Source organism: Lethenteron reissneri, chromosome 50, assembly GCF_015708825.2.
Source record: "Lethenteron reissneri isolate LAM-NWPU_2019-01 chromosome 50, ASM1570882v1, whole genome shotgun sequence".
NCBI classification, from domain to species: domain Eukaryota; kingdom Metazoa; phylum Chordata; class Hyperoartia; order Petromyzontiformes; family Petromyzontidae; genus Lethenteron; species Lethenteron reissneri.
In genome coordinates this window covers 6,025,249-6,051,159 of record NC_083828.1, presented here as the reverse complement: position 1 = coordinate 6,051,159, position 25,911 = coordinate 6,025,249, and the positions used below count along the sequence as shown (strand labels likewise).

At 44.7% G+C, this 25,911-nt stretch overlaps 1 protein-coding gene across 1 annotated transcript in view; it reads right to left on the bottom strand.

Annotated features, from left to right (window-relative positions):
* Window positions 1-25,911, bottom strand: part of PIK3C3 (phosphatidylinositol 3-kinase catalytic subunit type 3) — a 64,037-nt gene that overhangs the window by 15,363 nt on the left and 22,763 nt on the right. The window contains exons 8-14 of the mRNA XM_061572434.1: window positions 24,797-24,901; window positions 22,449-22,541; window positions 11,652-11,837; window positions 5,665-5,822; window positions 3,566-3,653; window positions 2,707-2,774; window positions 1,357-1,462 (exon numbers count right to left, since the gene is read on the bottom strand). Coding sequence (XP_061428418.1) covers window positions 1,357-1,462; window positions 2,707-2,774; window positions 3,566-3,653; window positions 5,665-5,822; window positions 11,652-11,837; window positions 22,449-22,541; window positions 24,797-24,901 — 804 coding nt within the window. The remainder of the gene's footprint in view (window positions 1-1,356; window positions 1,463-2,706; window positions 2,775-3,565; window positions 3,654-5,664; window positions 5,823-11,651; window positions 11,838-22,448; window positions 22,542-24,796; window positions 24,902-25,911) is intronic.

The window sequence follows — 25,911 nt, the reverse complement described above, 5'->3', positions numbered from 1 at the left end:
CATTGAACTGTCAATGGCAATAAAGCATTTTGCTCAATCTCCCACCGCAAGACATTCCGTGAAGGTGCAACATTTCCTTCGTATATTCATGTGCTCCCAGAACAAGATGGAATTAACTCAAGATAGAGTTTTTTGTGGGTTAATGTAACTATGTCGTACACCCACCTTGACCCGACACAGCCAATGAGTAAGGTTTGTCTCGTGAACAAAATGTGCCAATGTTTGACTAATTAAAGAATTAAAGCACCACCGCTTGCGTGTGTGTTAAGAGAGCAAACCCAAAATATTTACAACCGAGTATGACATTTCGCTGGTGATTACAGCCAAGGTCATCAGGCGTTCTACTAGAAGTGTTGAAATTTACGTAAGAACAGTGCAGAGGTTATGTTCGTTATTGTCAACCATGGCGGTATCGTGTTCGTCGGGACAGATTGTGAAACTTTATTTCACTCTTATTAGTTGTACCTTGAGTTTCGCGTGTGGAAAATCCAGAAATAGATTTCAGCAATTGCCTTTTTTATCTCCCAATTTCACTCCCGCTATTTAATATTTTAATATTTATACAAAATGTGCACTCACTGCATTAGAATGCAAATTCAAACAAGTGGATTAAGGCTCGTAATTTTTACACGCTTTTATTAACTCACTGTTGTTGTCGTCGTTGTTGTTGTCGTCGTTGTTGTTTCCTCAAATCTTGTAACTAAATTTGTACCCACTTCCCAAGGTGGTATCGACTGCAAACTTGGTATACTTATGTCATACTGATGGAAATACAATATTCTATCATAAAAAATAGATATATTTTAAACATTATTTTTTATGTTATGTTTCGGCTTGCGTCTAATTGTCCACGCTCAACTGACGTTGGCTGTAAATCACTACAGTCCCTTACGTTATGGCAAGCCTCGGGGCCACTTCCTGGAGTCATAGAGTTCTGCCATTACTAGTACGGTACATTTCATTAAAGCGTTTTTTCCAAAAAGTATTTTAAAATGCTACTTATTATTATTATGACTGTTACGCTTTTTTTCTACCAAATATAGCCGGAGTGCCAAGTTGCGCAAGCAGGGAGCAATGTTGCTATGTGCAGTCTCTGTAGGCGTGTGGGTGGTAAGTGCTGCCCCGCCCTATCACATGGACCAGAAGTTACTTGAAAGTATCTCCTTGAAGTTTCACCGATATCCGTTTCCAAGAGCCATTCTCTAACAAGGGGGAAGGGTTAATGACGGGATTCTTCGTCTCATGACGTGGTACCGAGAGCGCAAGCGGGAGAAGATTGGCGAAAGAAGCAAAAACAATTGTGAGACAGACAAAGAAAAGAGTGGCGGCCATTCCACCCCCCAAAGTGGCTCTGACCTTGAGCAGGGCCTGGCTGAACCGGCGCATGACGCTGATGTACATGTCGTGCGTCTTCGGGTCTCTCTGTATTGTGTCCTGGTCCTCGCATTCCACAATCAGGTACCTGTGGGGCAGCCATGGTACATTATTAACCCACTGGGTTTGGGGGCAGCCACGTCGGTCAGAATCTTTATTTAGACTCCAGCAGGAGGAATCCGAGGAGCTATTAAGTTATGTTTCAAAGATGTACAGTAGGGGCGGGTCGGCAAGTTATTTACGTGCAGAGGTCATCCAAGTTCAGGCTGGCACAACAAATCAATCCACCGGCTGGTTTGAGGAATATTATATTAATTGAACTGCTACCAAGAACAAATCCAATGGGACCAATTGGTCAATTCAGAAGTTGTCGGGTGGCCCAGAGCTCACATCACGCCAGAGCACCGAGCCAGCACTACCGACATCCTGGATTCAAATCCAAGTTTGAGCCGCCTGTGATGAAATCGGGTCTCTCTCCCTGTGCAATCATGGGAGACCCGGGATGGACCCATAAACTAGCTACACTTGAGAATAGGCTTTAACCACGGGTGGCTGACTGGAATTGAACCTGGGTTTTCTCAGCAGCTGTCTGCTCAGAGCTTCTGACTTGAAGAGACCCGGCCACCACTACAAATGGAAATGTATTCCTCGCATGATTTGATATCAATTGGACAACTTTAATTGAGGAAAAAAACAAACAAAAAACAGGTTGAGGCCTCATCAATCAAACAATTAATCGCACCAGCTGGCTGCAGACATGTTTTATTGAATTTCTGCCGAGTGGAAATCCAATGGGGACAAACGAGTGACTTTATTTACGAAAAAAACAAAATACATTCTGTGCAATATTTTTTAAACAATGCACAGCGTTGAAATAATTAAAGTCCTCTTTTCCACCACTCCCAGTTGTCTCATTAAAAAAAATCAATGTCCCAAAACAAATATACGTCGACCCCTCTAGAGGCTGTGTACAGGAACAGGTTATTTACACTGCGACTCGATTAACGAGCAGAAGCTCACAAGTACTGGAGGACTGCCAACAATCATTCACTGGTACCCAGGAGCTCCAGTTAAGCCACTTCGCTTGGTGATAACCGCTTTAATTAACGGTCATTCTTATTCATTCCTTGAAAGAGCACTCGTGAACAGTCAACTTCTCCCAAACAGATGAGCCGCACAGAAGTCACAAATGATTCTCTCTGCAGCGTCGAGCGAAAGGGATTTCAAGACGCTCGTTCTGCAGAGTTGACCATTGGCTGTGAATGTCCAGCCAGTGGCCCTCGCTGCAGAGGTCGAGGAGCAGATGTGGCCACGTGTACCGCAGGTACTTACCAGTACAGGTAGTTGGCGAGCATGCCGTTTCTGCATGCCCGTGACACCAGAAAGGTGCAGAGATCACACTGGAAAAAAAAAAACATTTTTGTTCACAGTCAAAAAGTAAAAGTGTCATTGAGCAGTGCTCACTGCTGATGATAACCATGAACCACAGATGCAAATTCTACATTTCTCTGGCCGGGAACAGGTCAGTCCATAGTACAACCACATCATCAGCAGTAATGTCCACTAGCTGGCGCTCATGTTATGGACTGCAGAGGATTGGTCGAGAAAACTATGGCCAGGATTCGAATTCATCCTTTCCATAATTGGGATCGTTACTGCTATATCAATGGCAGCCCAGAAATGATAATCACTGTGCGCCAATTATAACTGCGTGCCCGTTAATGTGAACGTGTTACAATATAACGTAACACTGTTTGCACGTTTATGGCTTGTCACAAAGGCAGCCCCTATTTTTAGTTCGTTATGTCACGGGGCGCACGCTTGCTAATGCATTTTAGACTACCGCTAAATCGTACATGGATTTTACAGCAAAAACTTCCTTGTAAAGTCCATCTCTGACTGAGTGTTCACGACTTCTCCCTTGTGCCGAGCGAAGGCGCCCAGCGCGAAAGCCCTGTGTACGCGGAGGAATCCTTTATCAGCAAAATTTCAGCAGGCAAGGCGGTACTTTGCGACGATAAGCTTAGGAAACAAGCCGAGAGCGAGGGTAAGCAAGCTCCTTCTGGTTAACCTCCGTTTCCCTAAAACAGCCGAGAAAATTGTGCGTTTCTTTTTTCCTTCGCTAAAAATCTCCGAGTGTAAAATTGCTAAATTACAGCGGTGTTCAACATGGCTAACAGCCGGGGCACACCTCCAGGTTTTCATTGTCAGGCACGTCTTTGCTTTTCGTCGATGACAGCGAAGAGCCGGAAGGAGGCTGGCCCGCAGCGGGCTGTGAACTGCGAGCCACACGCAGAGCGAAGACGACGTCAGCGCGGGGGAAGCGAGAAAACATAAGTGTCGATTTAAAGCTTTCGTGACTGCAGAGATTCATCTTCTCGGTTCTTTCGGATAAAGTCATGTAGAAGGGAAATAATACAATTAATAAAAATAAAACATAATAAAATCATTCTCACGACGTTTCGGCCACAACGCAAGCAGCCGTCCTCAGGTGAAGAACAGGTCTGTCGGAAAGACACTGTCTTTCCGACAGACCTGTTCTTCACCTGAGGTCTGTCTTTCCGACAGACCTGTTCTTCACCTGAGGACGGCTGCTTGCGTTGTGGCCGAAACGTCGTGAGAATTATTTTATTATGTTTTATTTTATTATTTTATTATTTCCCTTCTACGTGACTTTACCGAAAGAACCAAGAAGAAAAAAACACAAGTGCTTTAATTTGAACCAACACTGCCGGTGTGTCTACTACGGTTTGATGAGAGAAAGGACACTGTTGACTTGACAATATGAAAGAGTGAAACCCACCCACCCACCCCCCTCAATGTAAACATGATAACATTTCAGACGCAATTGACTTGCTTAAAGGAAAGGGGCTTTGCTCTTTGATTTAACGCCTCAATATAAACATAATTAGAAATGCTTTTTTCTTCTCCAAACCAATATAATTGGGTCAACGCTCAGCTGGGTGCAACCAGAGATTTAATTTGGTTCTGTGTGCATAACTAGGCAAAGGTGCAGTCCTGCAATTTCTTGCTTACATTGCTGTGACAGATGGCCTCCACTAGGGGAGCCCCTCCACAGCAAAATTACAATATCCAGCTGTAAATACAATGTCCACCAAATCAAATAAGCCTCTTCCACTGATTAAAAGGATCAGTCCTGCATTTTATTCTTGCTCACACCATTGCTGGTGCAACGGGCCTCCAAGAGAGCAGACTCTTAAGAGTGTATGTGGCCTACTCTTCCACGTGGACCAGGTGCGGTTGGAAACGGTGGCCGTACCCACGCACCACTGCCCCAACACAAACGACCTGCTGATCAACTTACCCTGGTGAACCCATTTACACCACCGGCTGTACAAAGGCGGAGGGCTTTGAGAAACTCGCCCCCCCCCCCATCATTTCAAGTGCCGCACCAGGAGATGGAATCGAACCCGGCCACCTCCAGATTGCAAGTTCAGCTGTGCTGCTAACCACTACACCGCGGCCCGCATGTGTACAGTGCCTTAAAAATAATGACAATTACGACGAGGCTAATGTCTCTGTCGCTCGATGCGTTAAATATTGCAACATTGAAAAAAATAAAACGCACATACACACAATTTGGTATTTAATGATTTATCAGAAAAATGTTGAGCCCTGTCGTGGAATCATCTCTGAAATGTTAAATAATGCACGTGTTCATTTACACCGCACTAAAGCATCGCAACAATGACTGTCTCGGCTGTTGCAATTATCTGGAGAGAGCGCTCTTAAGTGGGAGCGCGATTTATTGCTCAAATATCCGTTCTAAATTAAAGCGGCGTTGAGAACTACTTAGGCATCGGCGCTTTAGGTTACACCAGCAGTTATTTACAAGCCTTTTGGAATAAACAGCATGCGGCACTTACAAGCTTACCGTTAGCCGGTGACAGTATGATGTGTGCATGCGCCCACGGCAGTTCTTTAACACTCGCTACAAATCACAATGACGCTGATCTCCAAACTCCAAGGAAGGCTTGCGTAACAAAAGTGTATATTTTTTATTCCTATAATCATTGAAAATTCCCTTAATCGTGTCGATGCGTCGCAAATGTACTAGATTTTAACAGTTACATCATTTAATATTGACTTCTTACATTCTGAAATCATGAATTTGGCCAATATGGGCACAACAAGCGATCCACGAGGCAACGGCACGTACATTCTTGAAAAAGTGCGAGAGTTCAGAACCAAAAATATCGCCCGGTATGGCTTGAGCCCCATTTGTAATGGTCGTGTAAACGCAGAAATATGAGAGGGTGCTGGGCTCACCCGTCCGGCTCCGTTTCCTTGGCTGGAGGGGCCAGGGTGCTTTCGGACATCACCATCTGCCCGGTCTCCTTCTTGCTGGGCTCCAAGCCGGCCTTTATCTCCTCGAAGTTCTCGTATTTGAGGGCCTGCACGAGCTGCAGGAGGTACATCAGCAGGTCCTGCACATGCAGCCACAACAAACGTACGGTCAGCTGGGCACGTTGCGTCCCGGCAGTTTAGTCTCTCTGTGGGGCGCCAAGGTGGCGAGATGTTCACGACCTCGCCTGATATGCAGGATGTCGTGGGTTCGATCCTGACCTTGACTATGCCTGTATATTTGGAGTTTGCATGTTCTTCCCGTGGTCATGTGGATTTTTTTGTCCGGGCCCTCCGGTTTTTGGCTGATATAAATTCCCATGTGATAAGCCACTTCGTTGAGCTATAATTTGTGGCCAGGTCGCTTCTGAAGAAGAGCTACATAGCTCAGTGGGCCTTACTTGGTGAAATAAAAGTTTAGTTTTTATCGAACTCACAGTATATTTGAAGCAGCATCTGATTTAGACGACAGGAATCCGATGAGCCATGAACCTCTTTTTAACAGATGGTCAGTTTAGGCGGGTCAACAAACAATACAAGAAAACCCAAATAGAGAAAATGGTAAACAAGTCAATAAATGTCGATAAACAATAAATACATTTGAGAATAGGTTTTCCTCATTTTTCTGGCAACTAAACAGGTGTTAAGATGTTAATACACCAAACTGAAAACCTTTTACAAGGAATCATGCCTGCAGTAACCACAATACTTGTGGTCAGAATGCAAACAAAAAAATACCCTGATAATATATGCATTGTCTTTGAAACTGATTGGTCTACACCGGAGGCAGCTTTCTTTTGAGCCTAGTCTCAAAACAGTGTTAGACCAGAAGACGCCAAAAGGCGTAGAGTGTCTTAACTTGTTCTGCAGTTCTGCTGCTGTATCTTTCTACCTGATGACGATTGCTTGTGTTGCGATCGAAACGTCGCGATTCATTATTTATTTTTTCTACCTACGTGACTTTACCGAAAGAACCTGCAGTCACGAAAACTTCAAATCAACATTGACCTTTAATTCTCCGAAGCAAACCTAACGCGTTTTCAGCGGTCGGCAATCTGCATCGTAGACCTGGTAACCCGAGTTCAATTCCTGGCCACAGCTAACAACACATCAGCGGTGAGCGATATCTGGATTAGTTCTGGGCAAACGCTTCACCGGCCTGCAACCGGTCAGCGTGGTAACAAACATTCCCCCGTGACCGAGAGGCGTAGGGAGGCCCTCATCCAGCAGTGGATTAAGCTGTAAAAAGTAGGCATGTCACACCGCCCCCCCACATCACGATTCGATGAGTTGACGTGATTCAAGAAGTGAAGTTGCTTTTTCATTTGTACCATCTCATTTATACGGTATCTTGTTTGCATCTGCCTTGTTCGCTTTCATTTCCACCGTTTCTATACATTAAAGGAAATATCTCAGGTACAATGTGCACGCTTCACGCGTAGAATTGGACGAGGTCGCAATGAATAAAACTCAACGCTTTGTACAAGCAAGCTCAACATAAGCGTCGCGAGCAAGGGGATTGCCAGGACACAGCAAGCCAACATCACATGGAGCCCTTTCCAAATTTACCATCTGTCTGTTTGGTGGAGGTTATTTTTTTCTCAGTTTGAATCCTGACTTTAATAAGGGATAATTGCGTGAGCATCCGTTCGCTCATTTGCGCACTTTAATTAAACAATGTTCCTTCACTTCGATAATTTGGAACCTTGTATAGATAAATTCGTATTTAATCACTCTATTGCATTTGTTAACACTGAATACTGTGTGTAGAGGTGTGCATTAGTAATACGTTGGTACTCATTTTAACAACCCACCATTTAGCTATTTTACTGAGCATTTATGGCAACAATTGAATAGGTTAATCTAACAATTAAAGAGTTCTTATGCAAGTATTTGTAAACTTTCGATTGAAAGCTTTCATGACTGCAGGGATTCATCTTCTTGGTTCTTTTGGTAAAGTCACGTATAAGGGAAATAATAAAATAATACAAATAAAACATAATAAAATAATTCTCACGACGTTTCGGCCACAACGCAAGCAGCCGTCCTCAGGTGAAGAACAGGTCTGTCGGGAAGACAGAATTATTTTATTATGTTGTATTTTTATTATTTTATTATTTCCCTTCTACGTGACTTTACCGAAAAAACCAAGAAGATATTTGTAAACTATGCATCAATAAAAGTATTGTTACTATACATTTATTAATCCAGTATTCAGGATTCATCTCGATGACATTGTATTGTGCACACACTTTTTAATTATTTATTCGTGAGTGCAACATGCAAAGAAAGGATTGTAGGTTTGACGCGGCAGGGAGCGCACGGAGATTGTAGGCCACCACCTCGAGTTCGATTCTCAACTATGGTCAACAGGGGTGGCGCGTGGAATCTGAAACGCTCTTGGCCTCCCTTCCTTAAAAGTCTTAAAGTCTTAAAGTCACTTTATTGTCAAGTGTGTTACATGCATGACATACAACACAGATGAAATTACAGTCCTCTCTCTTGGTCCCACGGTGCAACCAAGCAATTAAAAAATTAATCACAATTAACAGACATAAATAAACAATAAACAATCGGCGATCAACTCAAGATAAATAATCAAAAATGTAATAAACTTAAAATAAACAACAGTCAAGAATTTTTAAAATATAAAATATTATTTAAATAAAGTATTTAAAGAAATAAGATATTTAAACCAGTGTGGTAGTGCGATGTAGTGCAATGTGCAGTCCAGAGATCAGGATGTACGAGTGAATGTGTGTGTGACCAGTGTGGTGAAATATGGTCAAACAACCACCATGTATGGAGTTCCTTAGCCAGAGACTATAATTGGGCAATGCTACTGCATCATTACGCGTACATATATCTTTGAAAAAAATGAAAATGGGGGTGAAATACATTTCTTTGAATTCATCAGAGAAATTCTTTTTTTTTCCGGTGAATCTCTCAACTTGTGACTCCCCAACACCCAGAGCAAATCCACTCAATGTGGGCAGTCATACCGAGAGGCAGCTGTAGGGATGTCGCGAGAATTCAAAAAATGTGTCGGGGAGATGGGAATGCGCGTTTAATTTACTCCATGCTGCGTCGTTTGAAATTCAGGCATGTCCTCGCGATCCCAACTTTCCTCCCCCCTCGCGCCCCCGCCCCGAAGCAAAAAAAAGAAGTTTCAGCAGATGTGGAAAACTGTTGAAATCTTTTCAAATATTTTGAACATTCCTACTCGCTGTCCAGTCAAAACCGATCTCGATCTATGCACGGAGCTCCTTCGTGATTTGCGCCGCCGAAGATTTAAAAAAAACTATTTTTCTTCCACTCGCTTTCTTCTGAGCAATGAAAACCACAGTCGGAACAGTCAACAGCGGTGGCCAGACGGACGGAAAGCCTCGGTTACTCAACGCAAGTGCGTTTTAAAACGTTCCGCGTTTTGCTTAGTCGAAAAAGGGGGAGGCGGGGGTGGGAAGGAAATAGCGCAGTGCACATCAGGCAGGTGCAGTCGTCATAGGTGGTGCGAGGCACGAACAAATTAAACAAAATCTCAGGGATCCAAACAGCTCAGAAGGTCCCAGATTAGTGGAAAAAATAAGGGAATAACTGAATATCAGCCCGAATTCAGATCCTCGTGAATATAACATACAAATCCAATTAATCTCTCTTATCCTGTCTGAATCTCGTTTTTAATCTTGCTCTTGAATTTTTTTGTCGCTCTCGTTTCATGACATAACTCACCAACCTCAAATAGAACATCTAATTGTTGCTCGCTATCAGCCATTTGAAAAGTCTGTACTCCATAACCGTCTCATCTGCCTATCTCTTCTCTCATCTCAATACATCTATATATCTCTTACGTCACATCTCTGCCTCATCTGTATCTCTCGCCCCTCATTTCAATACATCTCTATCACTATTCTAAATCTCGATTTAAAGCTTTCGTGACTGCAGGGATTCAAGCAATTTTCTTGCGTGCTGTGGTTTTTTCTTGCTTGCTGTGGTTTTCACACCGGATGATGATTGTCTGTATTGCAATCGAAACGTCGTGAGAATTTAATTGTTTTATTCGTATTATTTAATTAGTTCCATTCTACGCGAATTTACTGAAAGAACCAAGAATATTTTAAATCTCTTATGTCATCCCAATAGAAGTTTCTAAGTTGAAAAGAGAGCTGCCCCCCCCCCTCCCCCCAACAATAAATGAAAAAAACCTCCTACTTAGGGGGCCCCCTTCTATGGACCGGGCACTACCAGCGGCCATCGCGAATGGAAGGGCGGTGCACAAAGCCCTTCCATCAGGGGGGCCACGTGCGGAGGCACGGTGAGCCACGCGGTCGGTACGGAGCCGCACCCCCCCATGCTTGCCTCGTGGAACCAAACCCCCCCCATACACAACTGAGCTATAATAAACAAATACTGAGACAGTAGACACTTTAAAAAGCTCAGACGCCTGTGCATATGGAAACAACTGCCCAGGCCAAGGTGCCTCAAGGTGTTTGTGCAGGTTACTTGCTCAGCAGTCCTCTAATGATTCACAACCTTCCACCCTCCCACAACCTTCCCCCCCCCCCCCAACATCCACAACCCATCGCCTCACAATTCCAGAGTGCCAAGATCGGGGGAAGGGGGGGGGGTCATGATACGATTCTCCCATTTTTTGTTTTCTCCACTGTGGTGACTTTAGCGCCTCTGGTGGCTGCGTGGGGGGCTGGGGGGGGGGGGGTGCCGTCACGCGAACCGATTGCCAATTGCGCGCAACGTACTGTACGAGGAGCAGTGGCGCGTTAACGACGAACTCAACCCCTTGGTCAATAACACCGTGTGTGGCCTTACAGGGCAACATAATAAATAAATATTAATGTATGTAATAGGCAACGTGTCGGGCCAATGGCCCTTCTTCACAGCACATGAAGGGATAAGGGCCCAAAGTATCGCCTAGTGTACAGTAGTTTATAACACGTAGGCTTTCGCGATCAATCCTATCCATAATAGAAGTTTTTTGGGTGAGCTCGCGTAAATATGAATGTGTCGTGAAACCCGCCACCACCCGACAGCCAATCAGTAAAGGTTTTTCACCCGAGCATGTTTAAGTGACAAACCTTACGAATTGGCCGTGTCAGGTGGTGGCGGGTTTAGCGGCACATTTATATTCAATGCGATCTAACCAAAAGAAAACCTCTATTATGGAAATTATACCGTAGTTAGCGCTCCGCGGCTATGAACCCGGCAAGTCGAATTTGGTTCCCGGCAACGAGCGACACTGGCGTCGAGTGACCTCTGAACTGGCGCGCAAGCCCTCGCGCGTCAGGTGGCGTTCCCTCTATCCCCCCCGGCATTCCCTCATCAAAATAAGAATATTCATTCATACTGGAGGAATCCGATGAGCTATGAAGTTCTTTTTCACAGATGTCCAGTAAGGGGGCACTGGGTCAGAACGTTACAACAACAACGCAAAAACACGATCGGAATGAAAAGTATAGGAAAGGCAAGCAAATCACTAAAAATAGACAAATAAAACTAAACAATGTTCGTCTCTCCACGTAAAGCCCACTCAGCTATTAGCTTCTTTTCAGAAGCGACCTGGCCACAAATGATAGCTCAGGGGTTAGCAACCAAAACAACAAGAAGAGCCATATTTGTTTAAATTCGGTAAAAAAAAAACCCAAAAATAATTCAACAGCCGCAATGCACGTTACACGAGACGGTGGTCCTCCATCAACAACGCGTCACGAAGCAGCCTTGAATGAGCCACACTGCCGCAAGCTGCCGACCCCCGTGACAGCTCAACGAAGCGGCCTATCACGTGGAGATTAATAGCAGCCGCTCACCCCACCCCTGCACCCCCCCCCCCCCGTCGTCGTCATCATCGTCAACTCTCCGCGGCACCAAGCCGGGCACGGACACACGGACGGTGGGGTCACCTCGTCGTCGGCCTGCTGCAGGCGGGTGACGGAGTAGCGGCGCACGGTGGGGTTGGTGAACTGCGGCGAGAGCAGCTCCAGCGAATCCTCCACATCCATTGGCTTCCAGCGCCCGAGCAACTCCAGCGCCTGCTTGGCTTCCTGCGCCAGGGACCAGTTGACGCACTTGAGGAACTTGGTCAGCGCCTGTTGGCAGGAGGAGGGGGCGGGGGGGCAAAGGGATGCAGTCACGAGCGCCGTCACAGTGATATCGCTGCTCTTTACCGATCCGCTGCTGGATGAGAGTCTCCCCAAGCCGTGGACGTTATGTATGTACGTATGTTGAACTTCTTTCGCACCCGTACGTTGCCAACTGTGCTAATCGGATGTGCGGGGAGAGGGACAAACTAAAAGGCAAAAAGCAGTTCTAAAACTCAAAAAAATTCGTTTCAAGCTACAGTAGAACCTCGGAGATCGAACGCACCAGAACTCGAACAAATCGGTTTGAACGATATTTCCGAACATTTTTTGCCCCGGAAACCGAACGAAATTCGGAGGTCGAACGGGGCAATCGCGATCTTGAAAGAACCTGTATGGCTGAGAAGCGTATGGCCAGCGTGCATGAGGCTTGCCCAGATAAAGGGGACTCCCCTTCCAAACAATAACACCACCACGTCCTCCTCCTCCTCCTCACCACCTTCCAATCAAGCAATCAACTCTCCTTACTACAGGTAAAGTGAAGTTCAATGTCCATTTATCTCATTTATTCCAGACATTTATTCTATTTATTTATTGTTTCTTGTTTTTTTGTATGATTTTATGCATGTAATTACTGTAAACTTCGTGTAAAAATGCTTTATAATGAGAGATGTCTTGTGTCTGGAACCAATTAATGTCTATTACATTAATTCTTATGGGGAAAATTAATTCGGTGTTCGAACAAATCGGTGTTCGAATGGCCTTCTGGAATGAATTAAGTTCGATCTCCGGGGTACCACTGTATATTGAAAAGTGATCAGCTCCAGTGGCTTCAAAATATCGGAAGGATGAGTGTTACAGACGGCCGCAGAAGGGTTTTTGGCTCATACTTCAGGTTGGAGCTCAGGGCCGGTTCAGATATTACTTTCTCACCAATGTTAGCCATGGCCGGGAATCGAACTCAGGCTGTCGGGTTCACAAAGCAGCGGTGGCTTACCCCACCGCAACGCCGCTCCACCTGTAAACTTTGCTGCCCCGCCCATACTGGACATTTGTGAAAAAGAGCTTCATAGCTTATCGGATTCGTACAGTCTAAATAAAGATTCTGATTCTGAACTTGTTTGTTAATAAGTGTTCATAATGATGAACACTGCATTAAAAGTAAATGCAGTAGGGCTTAATAATGTACTCTTAGGTATTTTCGGTAAAGTCACGTAGGGAGAAATAAATAAATACAATTTATTATATAAATAAAATAATGAATCACGACGTTTCGGAGGCAACACAAGCTTCCTTCATCTGGTGTAAAAAGGCACAGCAAAATAACTAATCTACAGTTATAACTAATCTACAGTTATTTTGCTGTGCCTTTCTACACCTGATGAAGGAAGCTTGTATTGCCTTCTAAACGTCGTGATTCATTATTTTATTGGTATTATAATAAAATAGTTATTTAGTTATTTATTTTTTCCTACGTGGCTTTACCAAAAAAACCTAAGAGTATGAATCCTTGCAGTCACGAAAGCTTCAAATCTAGCTTAATAATGTGTCTATGAATGTCCCTTCTATGACAATCATAACACTGTGGAATGTCCCGTGTTATGTAACAAAGCAAATAGCTTTGGTGGCGTGGTAGCAATGGATTCTGTTTCTGGCCAATCCTTGTCATTTTGCTCAAACCTAGGTTTGTCCCATGACCACTAACATGTTATGAAGCTTTTTCCACTTCAGAGTGACTTGCTGTGCACGAAACTTGGCACAAGGCACGATGGTAACATCATAAACCATTTCAAATTATTATTATTCGTGATGGTTGTGTTGTGTTCCATTCCATAGGGGCATCTGCACTTGTGTGCCGAATTTGAATGCGCCTTGTAATTGTACTTTACAATAATACATTTTATGTAAGTGGTTTCGGCAATGGAACAGGAAATAAATAAAATATCACAAGTCTCATTGTCTCGTCCATGAACACATTATCTGTAGTTATAATGCTCATATTCAGCCAACATCTTTAGTGCTACGGATTTAATAAAATATGTCTCTGAATCCACGTACACATCTATAATAAAAAAGCAAACAGTGCAGTGGAAAGACCAATGCATCAAAAATCAGCCAAACTAAATCACCTTTCCAAAAGTGCTCTCGTCGAGAAGGCAACACCTGACCTGGACAGCGTGGAGGGGGTGTGCATTCAATTTCGTGGAACAACTTTGGCGAAACTCTGCCTCGGCAATACCACGCAACGGTGAGCAACACCGCACGTTCTGGACAAGGTGAAGAGAGCAAGAGATAGTGGGGATCGCACAACCATTCGCCATCCGTCCCAACGCGGCGGACGATGGACGGGCCCGTGGCCGCCGATACGTCCGCGGGGTGGCATCGACGGAGCCGAAATTGCCGACGAAGCGACTTTCAAATTGAAAGCGTGGCATTTAAATGCAAGGCACCGTGCCTGTGTTGATTTCGCTTTGTGCAGAGCGTTTCGTTTCTACGAGCGGTCGATAGCTGCCAACTGCGGCGAAACAAACGTGGGTTATTTAATGGGCAGCTTTTTTACGGTATTTAATGCGCGTTTCGACTGTGGTGGTGGTGGGGGTGGGGGGGGGTAAGATCGTTACAAACTCAAAATAAGAGTTTGATGTACGCATACATTCATGCGTGATCTCCTGCGTAATCAGCGGTAGGGGGAAACAAGAAAAATGCCAAGACTGCCGCTGCTGCAGACAAAAAAAAAATCGGTGAAAAATTTCCACGGGCATTTTTGCGTTGAGGGGTTTCTAAACAATCTATGCACAGGTTGTGAGTGTTTTGTTTTTTTGTGTTTTCTGCCTGCCCGCTTCGTTTAATGCGCTATATTTTTTATTCCACCAATGGTGCCAAATAAGGCTGCGTGTGGCCCTTGACGATTTGATTGGGTCCACTGCACCTCGGTGTAAGCCACTTGGTAATATTTTTTTCTTTCATATAGGTCGCACTCTGTCCTATCACATTTTGATTTGGTTTAGGAAATCCACTGTAAATCCGTTTGCCGTTGTTCTGCCTGCTACATGTGCTCTCATTAAGCCTGTACGAATACCACATGGGATTTGACAAGAGTGGCATGAAGTATCATAAAGGATTGTGGAGAAAAGGAGGCTTGTTTTTGGACAATGCCTATATATTTTTTTACTGGGTTTTAACTTTTTGTTTCCAACGAGGTGACAGAGGCCTTTTTGACGACACATCAGTTTTTGTTCAAGGGATGCCTGGGAAACAAAAGGAAAATGCAGGAATCACACAACAGGACACTTATGTATATAATGAAGGATCCCTGAAAATTCTAATTCACGACAACTACCAGAGGTGAACAAAATGAACATAGGAAAAAAACAAAAACATTCGGATGAGGTGAGAAAGAACATCGTTGAAGTGTGGATGCACTCAATGTTCCCAAGCAGTTGTAGCAGGGAAGACCGGGTAAGTGGGAACAAACACTCATTGTAAAGGAGAACCCAAATTCATATTCTTGGTTCTTTCGGTAAAGTCACGTAGAAGGGAAATAATAATATAATAATACAAATTTGTTAGAAAACATTGCATTTGTCCTTTGAATGGATTTAAAAATGGGTATTTGAGGAACAATCGCAACATTTTTTACACTTCACATTAGAACCGCCACCATTCGAACAAAATCCCCCGAAATAGGTCATTAAGACCTCGTTTAAACTTTCCGCCGTGAAATTGTTCCGGCGGTACCATCGGCGAGTGGCCATATTTTTTAATTTTCAATCCACAAATTTTGTCCCACTTGGATGCATACACAAACGGAAGGAAATTGCTTTACTCTCAGATTAATGACATTAAACTGGCCATGACATTAACACGGTGGCCCTAATCCCATGCAGGGGGTTGGCGTGCCGGGGACTTTTAAAGTTTGAGAGCAAATGGGCCTCGGAGCTTAATGATGGCGGCCCGTCTCCTCAAAACCCCAAGAAGCTGCTGCCTATAACCCGTCATAGGGGACTGCGATTGGGCTTTGATCTACCAAACTTCTACCTTTGATATTACCCTCTTCACCCCCCTCCCACACGCCCCCCCCTCACCGCCCCCACGAACTCCCCCCCCCCCCCCCAAGCGCCTGCCCGAAAATCATAACTTATTCATATTGCATGCACAAATAGATAGTGGCACTGCCACACACATGCAAATGAGATAACTCCTTGAAGCAGAAATCACAAGAAAGGAAACCTTCAACGTTTTATCAAATTAATGGGCGACTTGATTGACAAACCAATCGCGGGAGACGCGCGGTTGAAACAAAACGTCGCATTAAAATGTAACTATGTTAAAAATCCAAGCACCCAAACTTAAGTGGTGGTCTCAGTGTATGCAGAGTTGCGGGGGGGGGGGGGGGGGGAGAAATATCAGAGCCTTGATCTGAGCGGCAATCAGGAAATATCAAGGGTGCTGAGAAACGCTGATGAAAAGTTCAATTTGGATAACCGCGCAATAAAATTTCGCCTTCCGTTTTTTAGTCTTCTCTTCTAAGAGCGATCGTGATGAATAATTCACAAGGTTAAAGGCAAAAGAGTCAAGTTCAAGTACAAAGTTGACATGAAAGATGAACGGTTAATTTCTAAAACTTAAAATTAAGTCCAATGCTAATAGTATTTAGCTGCACAATTCAAATACACACGGTGTATATAATTGGGCCAGAATGATTTGCCACCCTTAAAATTTGACAAATTATCAAAAATGCACGGTTGAGAATTGATTTGAAAATAGATTTTTTGTTAAAATCCTGTGGTGCATTACATTTGTCACATGAACCAACTACAATCATATGAATATTAATGAGACTGACTCTTACACGCATGAGCTTAACAATCGATTTCAACAGATGAATCCACGTAGGCCTAGCGTGTAACTGTTCGGACGTAACGTGGAGGTAATTTGGCCATACGTCACACTCATCAGTGTGGGTTAATGAAGGTGGGCAGCATGACACATGTGGATGGAGAAATATAGTACAACAATGGATTATGCTGCACTGCCTTCTGCTACCCACCAGATAGCCCAGCAGCCCATAGCACCTGTTACGCATGGTTGTCACCCATCAAAACAATGGCCAGGCTCAAACCTGCTTAGCTTATGGAATCTGATGGTAATTTATCACAAATCAGCAACCGTATCGAATTTAATTCTGGCCGCACGCACAATCGCAACTCACTCGTATGAATTCAAGCACCAACGTTGGACAGGTGACGCTCCCCCCTATCTATTTACACAGGCAAGCATTTTGGTTCCAGTGTTCGCCGATCGAAAGCCATAAAAAAGCCGGGTGGCATTCTGAGCATTACTCATGAATGAGCATTAACAAATAGCGCCGAGGTGCGGACTCTCGCGAGCAACTTGGAAAGAGAGGAAATCAACACGACCTTCGGCCCCGCAGGGACACACGCGTACAGAATGTCCTTCGCGTGGCATGAACGGCCGTGCAGTGAAATGTCGGGCAACCTTTTCCCAGCTTTTGTGTAAATGGAAACACATGGTGCCGAGTGCGAAAATGCCACCTTTTCCACGTCCCGTTTTTTTTTTTTCAAATGGAGAGATATTTTTAAGGGGATTAATTTAAAGCGTGCCGAGTAGAAATACTCATAAGACAGCCAACAAAGCGGAACAAAGTGGATCGTCATCCGCATTCCATGGGCGGACGCCATGGTAATGTGGAATTTCAAACCGTTGGCTAAGGGCTGAAAATAGAAATTAAGCACCGCTGCATTGCTAATTTGGGCTTATACAGAAATATACAAAGATCCACATATAGCCTACATAAGCTGTAGGGCTAAGTGCTGTTGGAGAGCTCCTACGAAGCCTGCAATGGCACACGAGGGGGGTGGCGTCGCCAGAACCGCGCTCGGCCGCCTTTGTCTCCGTCGTGCGGATGCTTTACGCACTGCGCAGAGGCACAATGCCTAAGGCTGAGTAGACGCATGGGAATCAGAATGAGAATATTTGTTCATACTGTTCATGCTGGCCAGGCGTCTTGAAAGAGGTGGGAACATCTAAACCAGGGGTCGGCAAACCTGCTGCTCCGGAGCCGCATGCGGCTCTTTTAAGGAACTGCTTCGTGATGTTATTTATTAAGGACCACCATCTCGTACGCACATGCATTGCCAATCTTGAAATGTAGAGTTTTAAAAAAATCAAATTCGAAAAAAAATGGCTCTTAAATGTTATTTTGTTTGCTGACCCCGTTGCGATATTCGCCACCGACGTTAGCTGGGGGTCCGAGAATCAAACTCGGGCCTTCGCGTTTCGTAGCTAAGTGGATTTGCTGCAGATTAACCGCTTGGCAACCGCTGTCCGTACGTAAACGCACACGCGCCCGTGTTCAATGTCGTCTTAAACTAGCGCAACTTTCAGATTGCGATATTCGTTTGGGTATAAATTATTAATCCATTCGGCCAGACCCACTTAAAACCGAAATGGTTCCCTCCCGCCCCCCCCCCCCCCCCCCCGGCTTGTTATTGTTGGATGACAACGCCACCAAGAGGGGTAAAGGAAAACAAACAGGAGAGCATGAGGAAGTCGGGAAGGAAAGGAAGGCCATCTCCGTAAGCAGGACGCCACCACAAGAAAGGTTTTTTTCTCTCTCTCTCTCGCTATAACAGGATACCAAAGCAAACACAGACACAAAGACAGCAAAGACACTGCATCCGCATACCAGTCATCCAAACTGCCCATCTTTGTTGTGAAGACGGGAGCACTGGCCACCCAGCCCGCAAGACGACAAGCTGCCACCACCGCCGCCACCACCTTTGTCAAACGCGAGCGAAGTGTGTGGGCCGTTTGCGCCAAGGGCCTCGCGGGAAAGCCCAACGTCTAAATACGTCGAGAGCACGTCCCACCAGGGAGACCGAGTGAGAAGGTTGGTTCGCACGCAGGTGCTGGGTGGGCCGTTGCACGGTGAGATGGTGAGAGGTAGCGGAGGCCTGGGGAGGCCCCGTCATCCAGCAGTGGATTGACCATGGATGATGAAGATGATGGTGAAAAGGTGTGATATACACCGCAAAAGTCCGTGACATCATTGGGATTTTTTCTTCTTCTAAAAGTAACATAGAATGCAAAACATTTTTTTAATCGAAATAACGGGAGAAAATAAACATCTACGTATTTTTCATTTAACAAAATTCGCAACGACAGCGGCGAGTGTAAGATTTTTTAAAATAGCTTCTCTAAAATCTCATCAATCTTTTGATTTTAGAGAAAAAGATAACAACATAAAAGCGAGACAGAGAAAAAAAACTAAAACAAATTAAAGTTGACAAAAATCAGCAAACTTGGTCAGAACGAAAACACAATGAATCCTATATCCTTCTTACCCCTCCCTTCTCTCTTACGTTCCTCTTTGATGCTGGACACGGCTAACACTGCAGGAATGCACGCAATGTCCTGCGCAAAGCTTCGCGGTCACAACAAGTGGAATATTTACATCCTCGAGGGAACGCTGACCAGACAGGGGGGATCCGGATTACATATTCAATGTTGCACGCGTCGGATAAACACACTCTCTTACGAGGGCACCGTGGGGCTGAGCGGGCGATGAGAGTAGTGGGTTTACGAGGTGTCCTTTAACATTTGCATTTAAATTTCCCATTTAATAAAAAAAAACTAAACTGAACGTTTTCTTTTAGTAGGAAAGGTTCACAAAGCTATATAGATATTTTTTCAGAAGTAACCTGTCCACAAATGATAGCTCAACTTTGTGGCTGGCAAGGCAGCCCCGCAAAAGCCTACAAAACCCGTAAACTGACCGGCTTTTATATTAACCCCGATCCTAAAAGCAATATAAGTGGTCAAAAAAAACAACCCCCCCCCCCACCATTGCAACCAACAAGAATTACAAGAAAATTCAAGAACAGCCCAATGGAAATGCTATCCAGTCCGGTACTAAATTTGGCCTGCATGGCACACGAAACTCCTGCTCGGGGTGGCGAACAATGCAGCCCTCTTCTTGGTTCTTTCGATAAAGTCACGTAGAAGGGAAATAATAAAATAATAAAAATAAAACATAATCAAATAATTCTCACGACGTTTCGGCCACAATGCAAGCAGCCGTCCTCAGGTAAAGACCAGGTCTGTCGGGGAGACAGCGTCTGAGGACGGCTGCTTGCGTTGTGGCCGAAACGTCGTGAGAATTATTTTATTATGTTTTATTTTTATTATTTTATTATTTCCCTTCTACGTGACTTTACCGAAAGAACCAAGAAGATGAATCCCTGCAGTCACGAAAGCTTTAAATCGAGATGCAGCCCTCCTCCAGGAGTTCTCACCACGTCATACGAGGTAAAGTCCACATGGCTTTGGCGTTGCGACTTTAAAAAAAAAATTGTCTCCAATATCTTGCAGTGATTTTCTTTTTCTTCCCAAAAGTATTGTACTCAACAAACGATTCACAGTGCAAACACGAAGGGCAAGTGTATGGGAATTGACACCAGTAGACACAATGATAATTGGTTTTTCCCTTTTTTTGGCAACAAAACAGGTACTGAGATGTTAAAAAACCAAACTGAAACCTTTTACAAGGAATCATGTCTGCATTAACCACAATGCTTGTGGTCAGAATGCAAACAAAAAACATACTCTGATAATTTATGCATTGTCCTTGAAACTGATTGGTCCACACCAGAGACAGCTTTATTTTGAGCCTCGTCTAACACCGTTTGAGACGAGGCTCAAAAGAAAGCTGTCACAGTGGACCGAGTTCTCTGTGGGGAGGAACAACGTCAAGTGGGAGCCACTGGTAGACCCCCGGAAGGTGCCGATGCCACCACTACACATTAAATTGGGCCTTAAGAAACAACTTGTTAGAGCTGTAGATAAGGAGTGGGCAGCCTTCAAGTACCTTCAAGACTTCTTTCCTAAGCTGTCTGAGGCAAAGGTCAAAGCCGGTGTCTTGGTTGGACCACAGATAAAGAAGATCCTGGAGTGCAATGAATTCCCCAAGGAGAAAGCAGCTTGGAACAGCTTTGTCGCAGTGGTTCGTGGCTTCCTGGGCAATCACATGGTCGAAAACTATGTGGAGCTGGTTGAGACTGGTGAAGAACTACGGCACAATGGGCTGTAGGATGTCCGTCAAAGTCAATATCCTTGATAAATTCAAGGAGAACATGGGAGCGTACTCGGAGGAGCAAGACGAGCGCTTCCACCAGGATATACTGGACTTTGAACGCAGCTACCAAGGACAGTATAACGAGAACATGATGGGAGACTACATTTGGGGGCTGATTTACAGTATAATCGTAAGACTCGAAAAACTACCCACTTCTAAATCTTTTGTAGTACTTTTTGTATTACTTTAGTATAAACGAAAAGACACAAATTATCCCGTTTTCTCAATGAAAATAGTTACGTAAAAAAAAAGTTTGTGGGGAATAATAGCTATTTTCTCTACTTTTTAGGCAAAAGCAATTACGAAATAACACCAGCTAACCTGGAACAAAAATTGTGTTACATAGTGAATTATTAGCAACGTCTTGTATTTTTAACGATGCAGCTCTCTTCGTCTCCTCACTGCGTCAAACAAGATCAACGTGGCATTTGACCGAACGATGAGTCCACACACGGCCTTGCGCGTTGCGACTTTCAATTTTTTCTCTCAAACATTTCCCCAGTGGTGTTTTTTTCTTGCATTGGACAAGCGATTCACAGTACACACAGAGGGCACGTGTATAGGAATTGATACCAGTGTGGACACACAGTGCGACGTACGATGATTATTACCAACATTTTATATGGTGAACCCGTCAACGTCTTTCAATAAACTCTACATCCCTGGTGTCCACTTCCTTAGCTCGGATAACCCTCTTGGGCAAGGACGGGATGGGGGGAGAGGGGGAGGAGAAGGAAAAAGAAAAGGGAACGGGTGTGAAGGAGAGGGGTAGGTGGGGGGGGGCGTAAATGCCCGAATGAATGATCTTAAAAATCAATGCCCACTGGAGAAGAGGCTGTAAAAGGGTCCTCAAAAGTTTGGTGATGTATACTTCTTCTCTGTCCCTTGATTTTGGCACTTAGATGTTTTACAGCAGTTCTTTTTTGACAATTTATTGACCCAGACTTGCAGTGATGGGGGGAGGGGACGTGCTCTTTCCAGTTGGCAATAAAGTTGCGTTTTGCTATTTCCAAGTGTTTAAATAGGGCGTCAGGGAGTGGGGTGGGGTCCAAAAAATCATCCGTTTTATGTAGGAAACCATATAACCACCACGGTGGCGAGATGTTAACCACTTCGCCTGGTATACAGGAGTTCGTGGGTTCGATCCCGACTCTAGACGCCTGCTGTATTATTTGGAGTTTGCATGTCTCTCTCTCCGTGGTCGAATGGATTTTTCTCCGGGTCCTCCGGGATTCCCCTCCACATTTAGAAATGTGCGTTTAGAGTATTGGGCTGCTATACATTTCCACATGACAAGCCACTTTGTTGAGCTATCATCCGTGGTCAGGTCACTTCTGAAAAAGAGCTATATATTGCTCAGTGGGCCTTACCTGAAAAAAAATAGTTTTTATAGTTCTTTGGAGGACACTGCTGCACTTATGAGAACACCCTGTGGCATGGCACGTAACGCAACCCATACTTACTTTCTCCTGATTGGTCAGATAGTAGCGGAATTTCCACACCAAGTCTTGCTCCTCGGAGGTCAGCTGTTTGGTCGGTGGGTAGCCCACGATGATCTGAGGCGAGAAATGTTTTTGTTTGAAAAATTTCACAGGCATTTTGATCACCTGACAGTCGGGGGGGGGGAGGGTGGCAAGCAGGCAGGTTTGTAACGCAGCTATTCTAAATTACAGGGACTTCTCTACTTACAAACATCTCGACTTACCAACTTCAGAAATACAAACCTGTCCGTACGTCCGGTTGCCTGTTCCGACCGAGAGTCGTAAGTTCAACCGCCGCGCAATCGATGGAGGTGGTGGCATCTACATCTGCAAGAACATTAGGAACCAGTCCCATCTATACCTACCGAATATTCTACAACTTTTAAAGCCATTTCTCGTGTTTAGCATACATGCCGTACAGCATGTTTGGAATCGAAAGGCGTAATGTTGGACTTACGAACAAATCGACTTACGAATAGACCTCTAGAACCTAACTCGTTCGTAAGTAGAGGCGTCCCTGTAACTATCTTATAATTAATGCGACACGAGAAATGTAGGAGAGAAATGTTTTATTTCAACAGTTTGCCCTAATTGGTAATAAAGCGAGCCACGTACTCCCCATTTAATAATAGGTCTCTGACAAGTTGCTGCAATTATGTGCCAAAACACATGGGGGATAGGCAGATGTGGTGTGTGTTAAATTGTAGCAGGTATCATAGCAACCTTGCTTACGTCATCTACATTTTTAACAGTAAAACACACACGCTCACGTAACTGTTTGTTTAAGTGGCCGCCTGCTTGAAGCAGCAATTTTAATTTCTTTATTGTTTTAATTGTTTACTCCTGAACTTCAAAGAGCTATTGGCAATCTGTGCTTTTTTAGCTGCGATACACATTGGGACTGTGTTTATAAACACACCCTCTTTGAAGTTATCGAATGTGGCCACACAGAACTTGTGAGGCTAAAAACCCACATTAGTAACACTCCTGACTCCTCTTCCTAAAGCCCCAAGTCAATGCCTTCCCTAATCTTTCTTGAACATAACCACTCCATCAATATGTTTCACAATGTCAGCCTATTCCCCCAAACGCCGTTTGTTTTTCACAGCACGAAACAACAAATGTCTCTTATCTCGTAAGACAGCACACCCAGGCTCAACGTACCGGTTTGCCAAATGTGTTTTTTTGTTGTTAATGAAACAAATAACATTTTATTATTTTTCAAGCATATCATTACGGCAGAGCAGAAATTTTCACTCCCAATACGTTTTACTGAAACGTCAATCGAGCGATGGTACCTAAAGCCATAAAACTCACAATGTCCGACTCTGATGACGCTTAAAACTTTTATCGTGCAGCTTGGGTCGCACAGCCTTGGCTATGTGAAAACATACAAAGGAGCATAGAAGTATAGTACAACAGACCGATACAAGTGCTGTCGACCCTGCTTGGATAGTGTGATCTGATGTGGTTGGGCATACTCTGGGTGATTGATCGTAGGCATCTTCAACCAAATTACTGCATTGGCTGTAAGTGATCATAGGTGACAGGCATTTATAATGCACACTCTACTCAAACTGTGTGTAAGATGACGTTTCAAGAAGTAAAGAAACTGCGAACATTATTCTGTGAACTAAATTATTTCAGTGCAATTGTGCCGTATTTTTCTTTCAATGCTAATCCACCAGGTGGCAGACGTATCTCGGCAACAAATAGAGCGTCACCCTTGCATACGTGCACATTAGAAGAGCGGCGAGACGTTTGTTTTCGTTTGATGAGGTTGTGAGGACAAATTAAATACATATTTAAGAAGCGCTGTACCCTGCTCGAAAGGTGTTGTATGTGTAGAGGAGTTGTGGGTGACGTCACGTCACGCTCGCCCTCGGAGAAAGTGGCGTCGCAGAACGTGACGTCAGGCGGACCTTGGGGGAGACGGTGACGTCATGTCCCCCGGGGGGTATTTAAAGAGCGACCCGGGATGTAACCGGGGTTCGTCGGGGGTAGGAGTGGGGACTCGAGGTAGGCGATCCTCACACGAGGCAACGGGAGGCTACTTCGCCCGACCGGCCGAGGTTGGGGTAGTCCCGGGCCAAGAGAGCCGAGTTAGCCGGGGTTGTAGGATTCCCAGTTCCCTGTCCCCTGGGGAGTTATAGGCTAGGGTGGTTTGGTTAGGCGTAAGCCCTTAATAAACTCGGCGTGAGCCCCTAACAGAACCTGCCTTTGAGTCGTAACTAGCGCTGCAACATATGTATGAATGTTGAACTTCTCTCGCACCGTACGTAGCCAACCGTGCTAATCGGAGGTGCGGGGGAACGACAAGGTGTTCTCACGTTGAGTTGGTCTCGTGTGGCAGCGTTTGGTTTGAGGTCACGGTCAGATGGACCGGAGCGGAGGCTGCGCGCCAGCTTGTGGTGCTTGCTCTCCACCAAGTTCTCCTGCAGAATCACAAAATAACCACCGGTTAGCACGGCTGGCTCCGCATGGTGTGAAAGAAGTTCAACACACATATATACATCTCCATTGCCTCCAACAGCAGCGTGAAGAGCAGCTGCATCAAACTGCACCAATACCACCACCATCACCCAACACTAAAGACAAAGATCCCCCATACTGATGGGGCAAGTGCTGTTAGCGAGCACCTATGAAGGCCGGCACTGTACACGAGGGGGTGGTTGGTCAGCACCATAACTGACCACCTTTGTCTCCCGAGTGGAGATGTTTTACACATCGCACCAGGTACTAATTTTAAGCTGAATCGGCCTAGGGGAGGCCGAGGACAAGTTCAGATAAACGTCATTGGTGTTGGCCATGAGCGGGAATCGAACCATCATTAGCACCATCACCACCACCAGCAGCACCCCCACCAAAAGCACCACCAGCAATGACATCGGTACCACTACCACCAGCAAAACAGATGTTTGTGGATCAGATAAATTCTACCCAGAAGAACACACTATCAACTACATTTTCCTAAACATCGTCTAGAAATCAACAAATTCCACCACATGTTCAGGGCCAATCCGGTGGGGCCTTCTCACTGTGGAAAGGATGAGGCCAAATAAATTGAAAGTCAAAGCCAATTCAAAAGTCAACGACAAGCAACGAGGCTACTTAGGGGGCCAAGCAATCGCACCCAAAGGCACTCAGCCCGAACCAGGCTTCATGTCTGTATTAGCATAATTGGCCAGAATACAATGTAATTAAGATTCATGATAGATTTTTGTGTCAGATGGCGCGAGTTAAAATGTGAGACACAATCATAATATTGGTCTCGAAAAACTTACATGTGCAATGTAATTAACTCTGCTGAATTACATAAAACAAAGAAGAACGTTTTTAACGCGTTTTTTTTATAACTTTCATTATTCGGTAGAACATGTGACACAGCAGGTGTACGAGTTAAAAGAGTGGGGGGTTTTTGCTTTGGCTCGTGTCGAGTGCAACT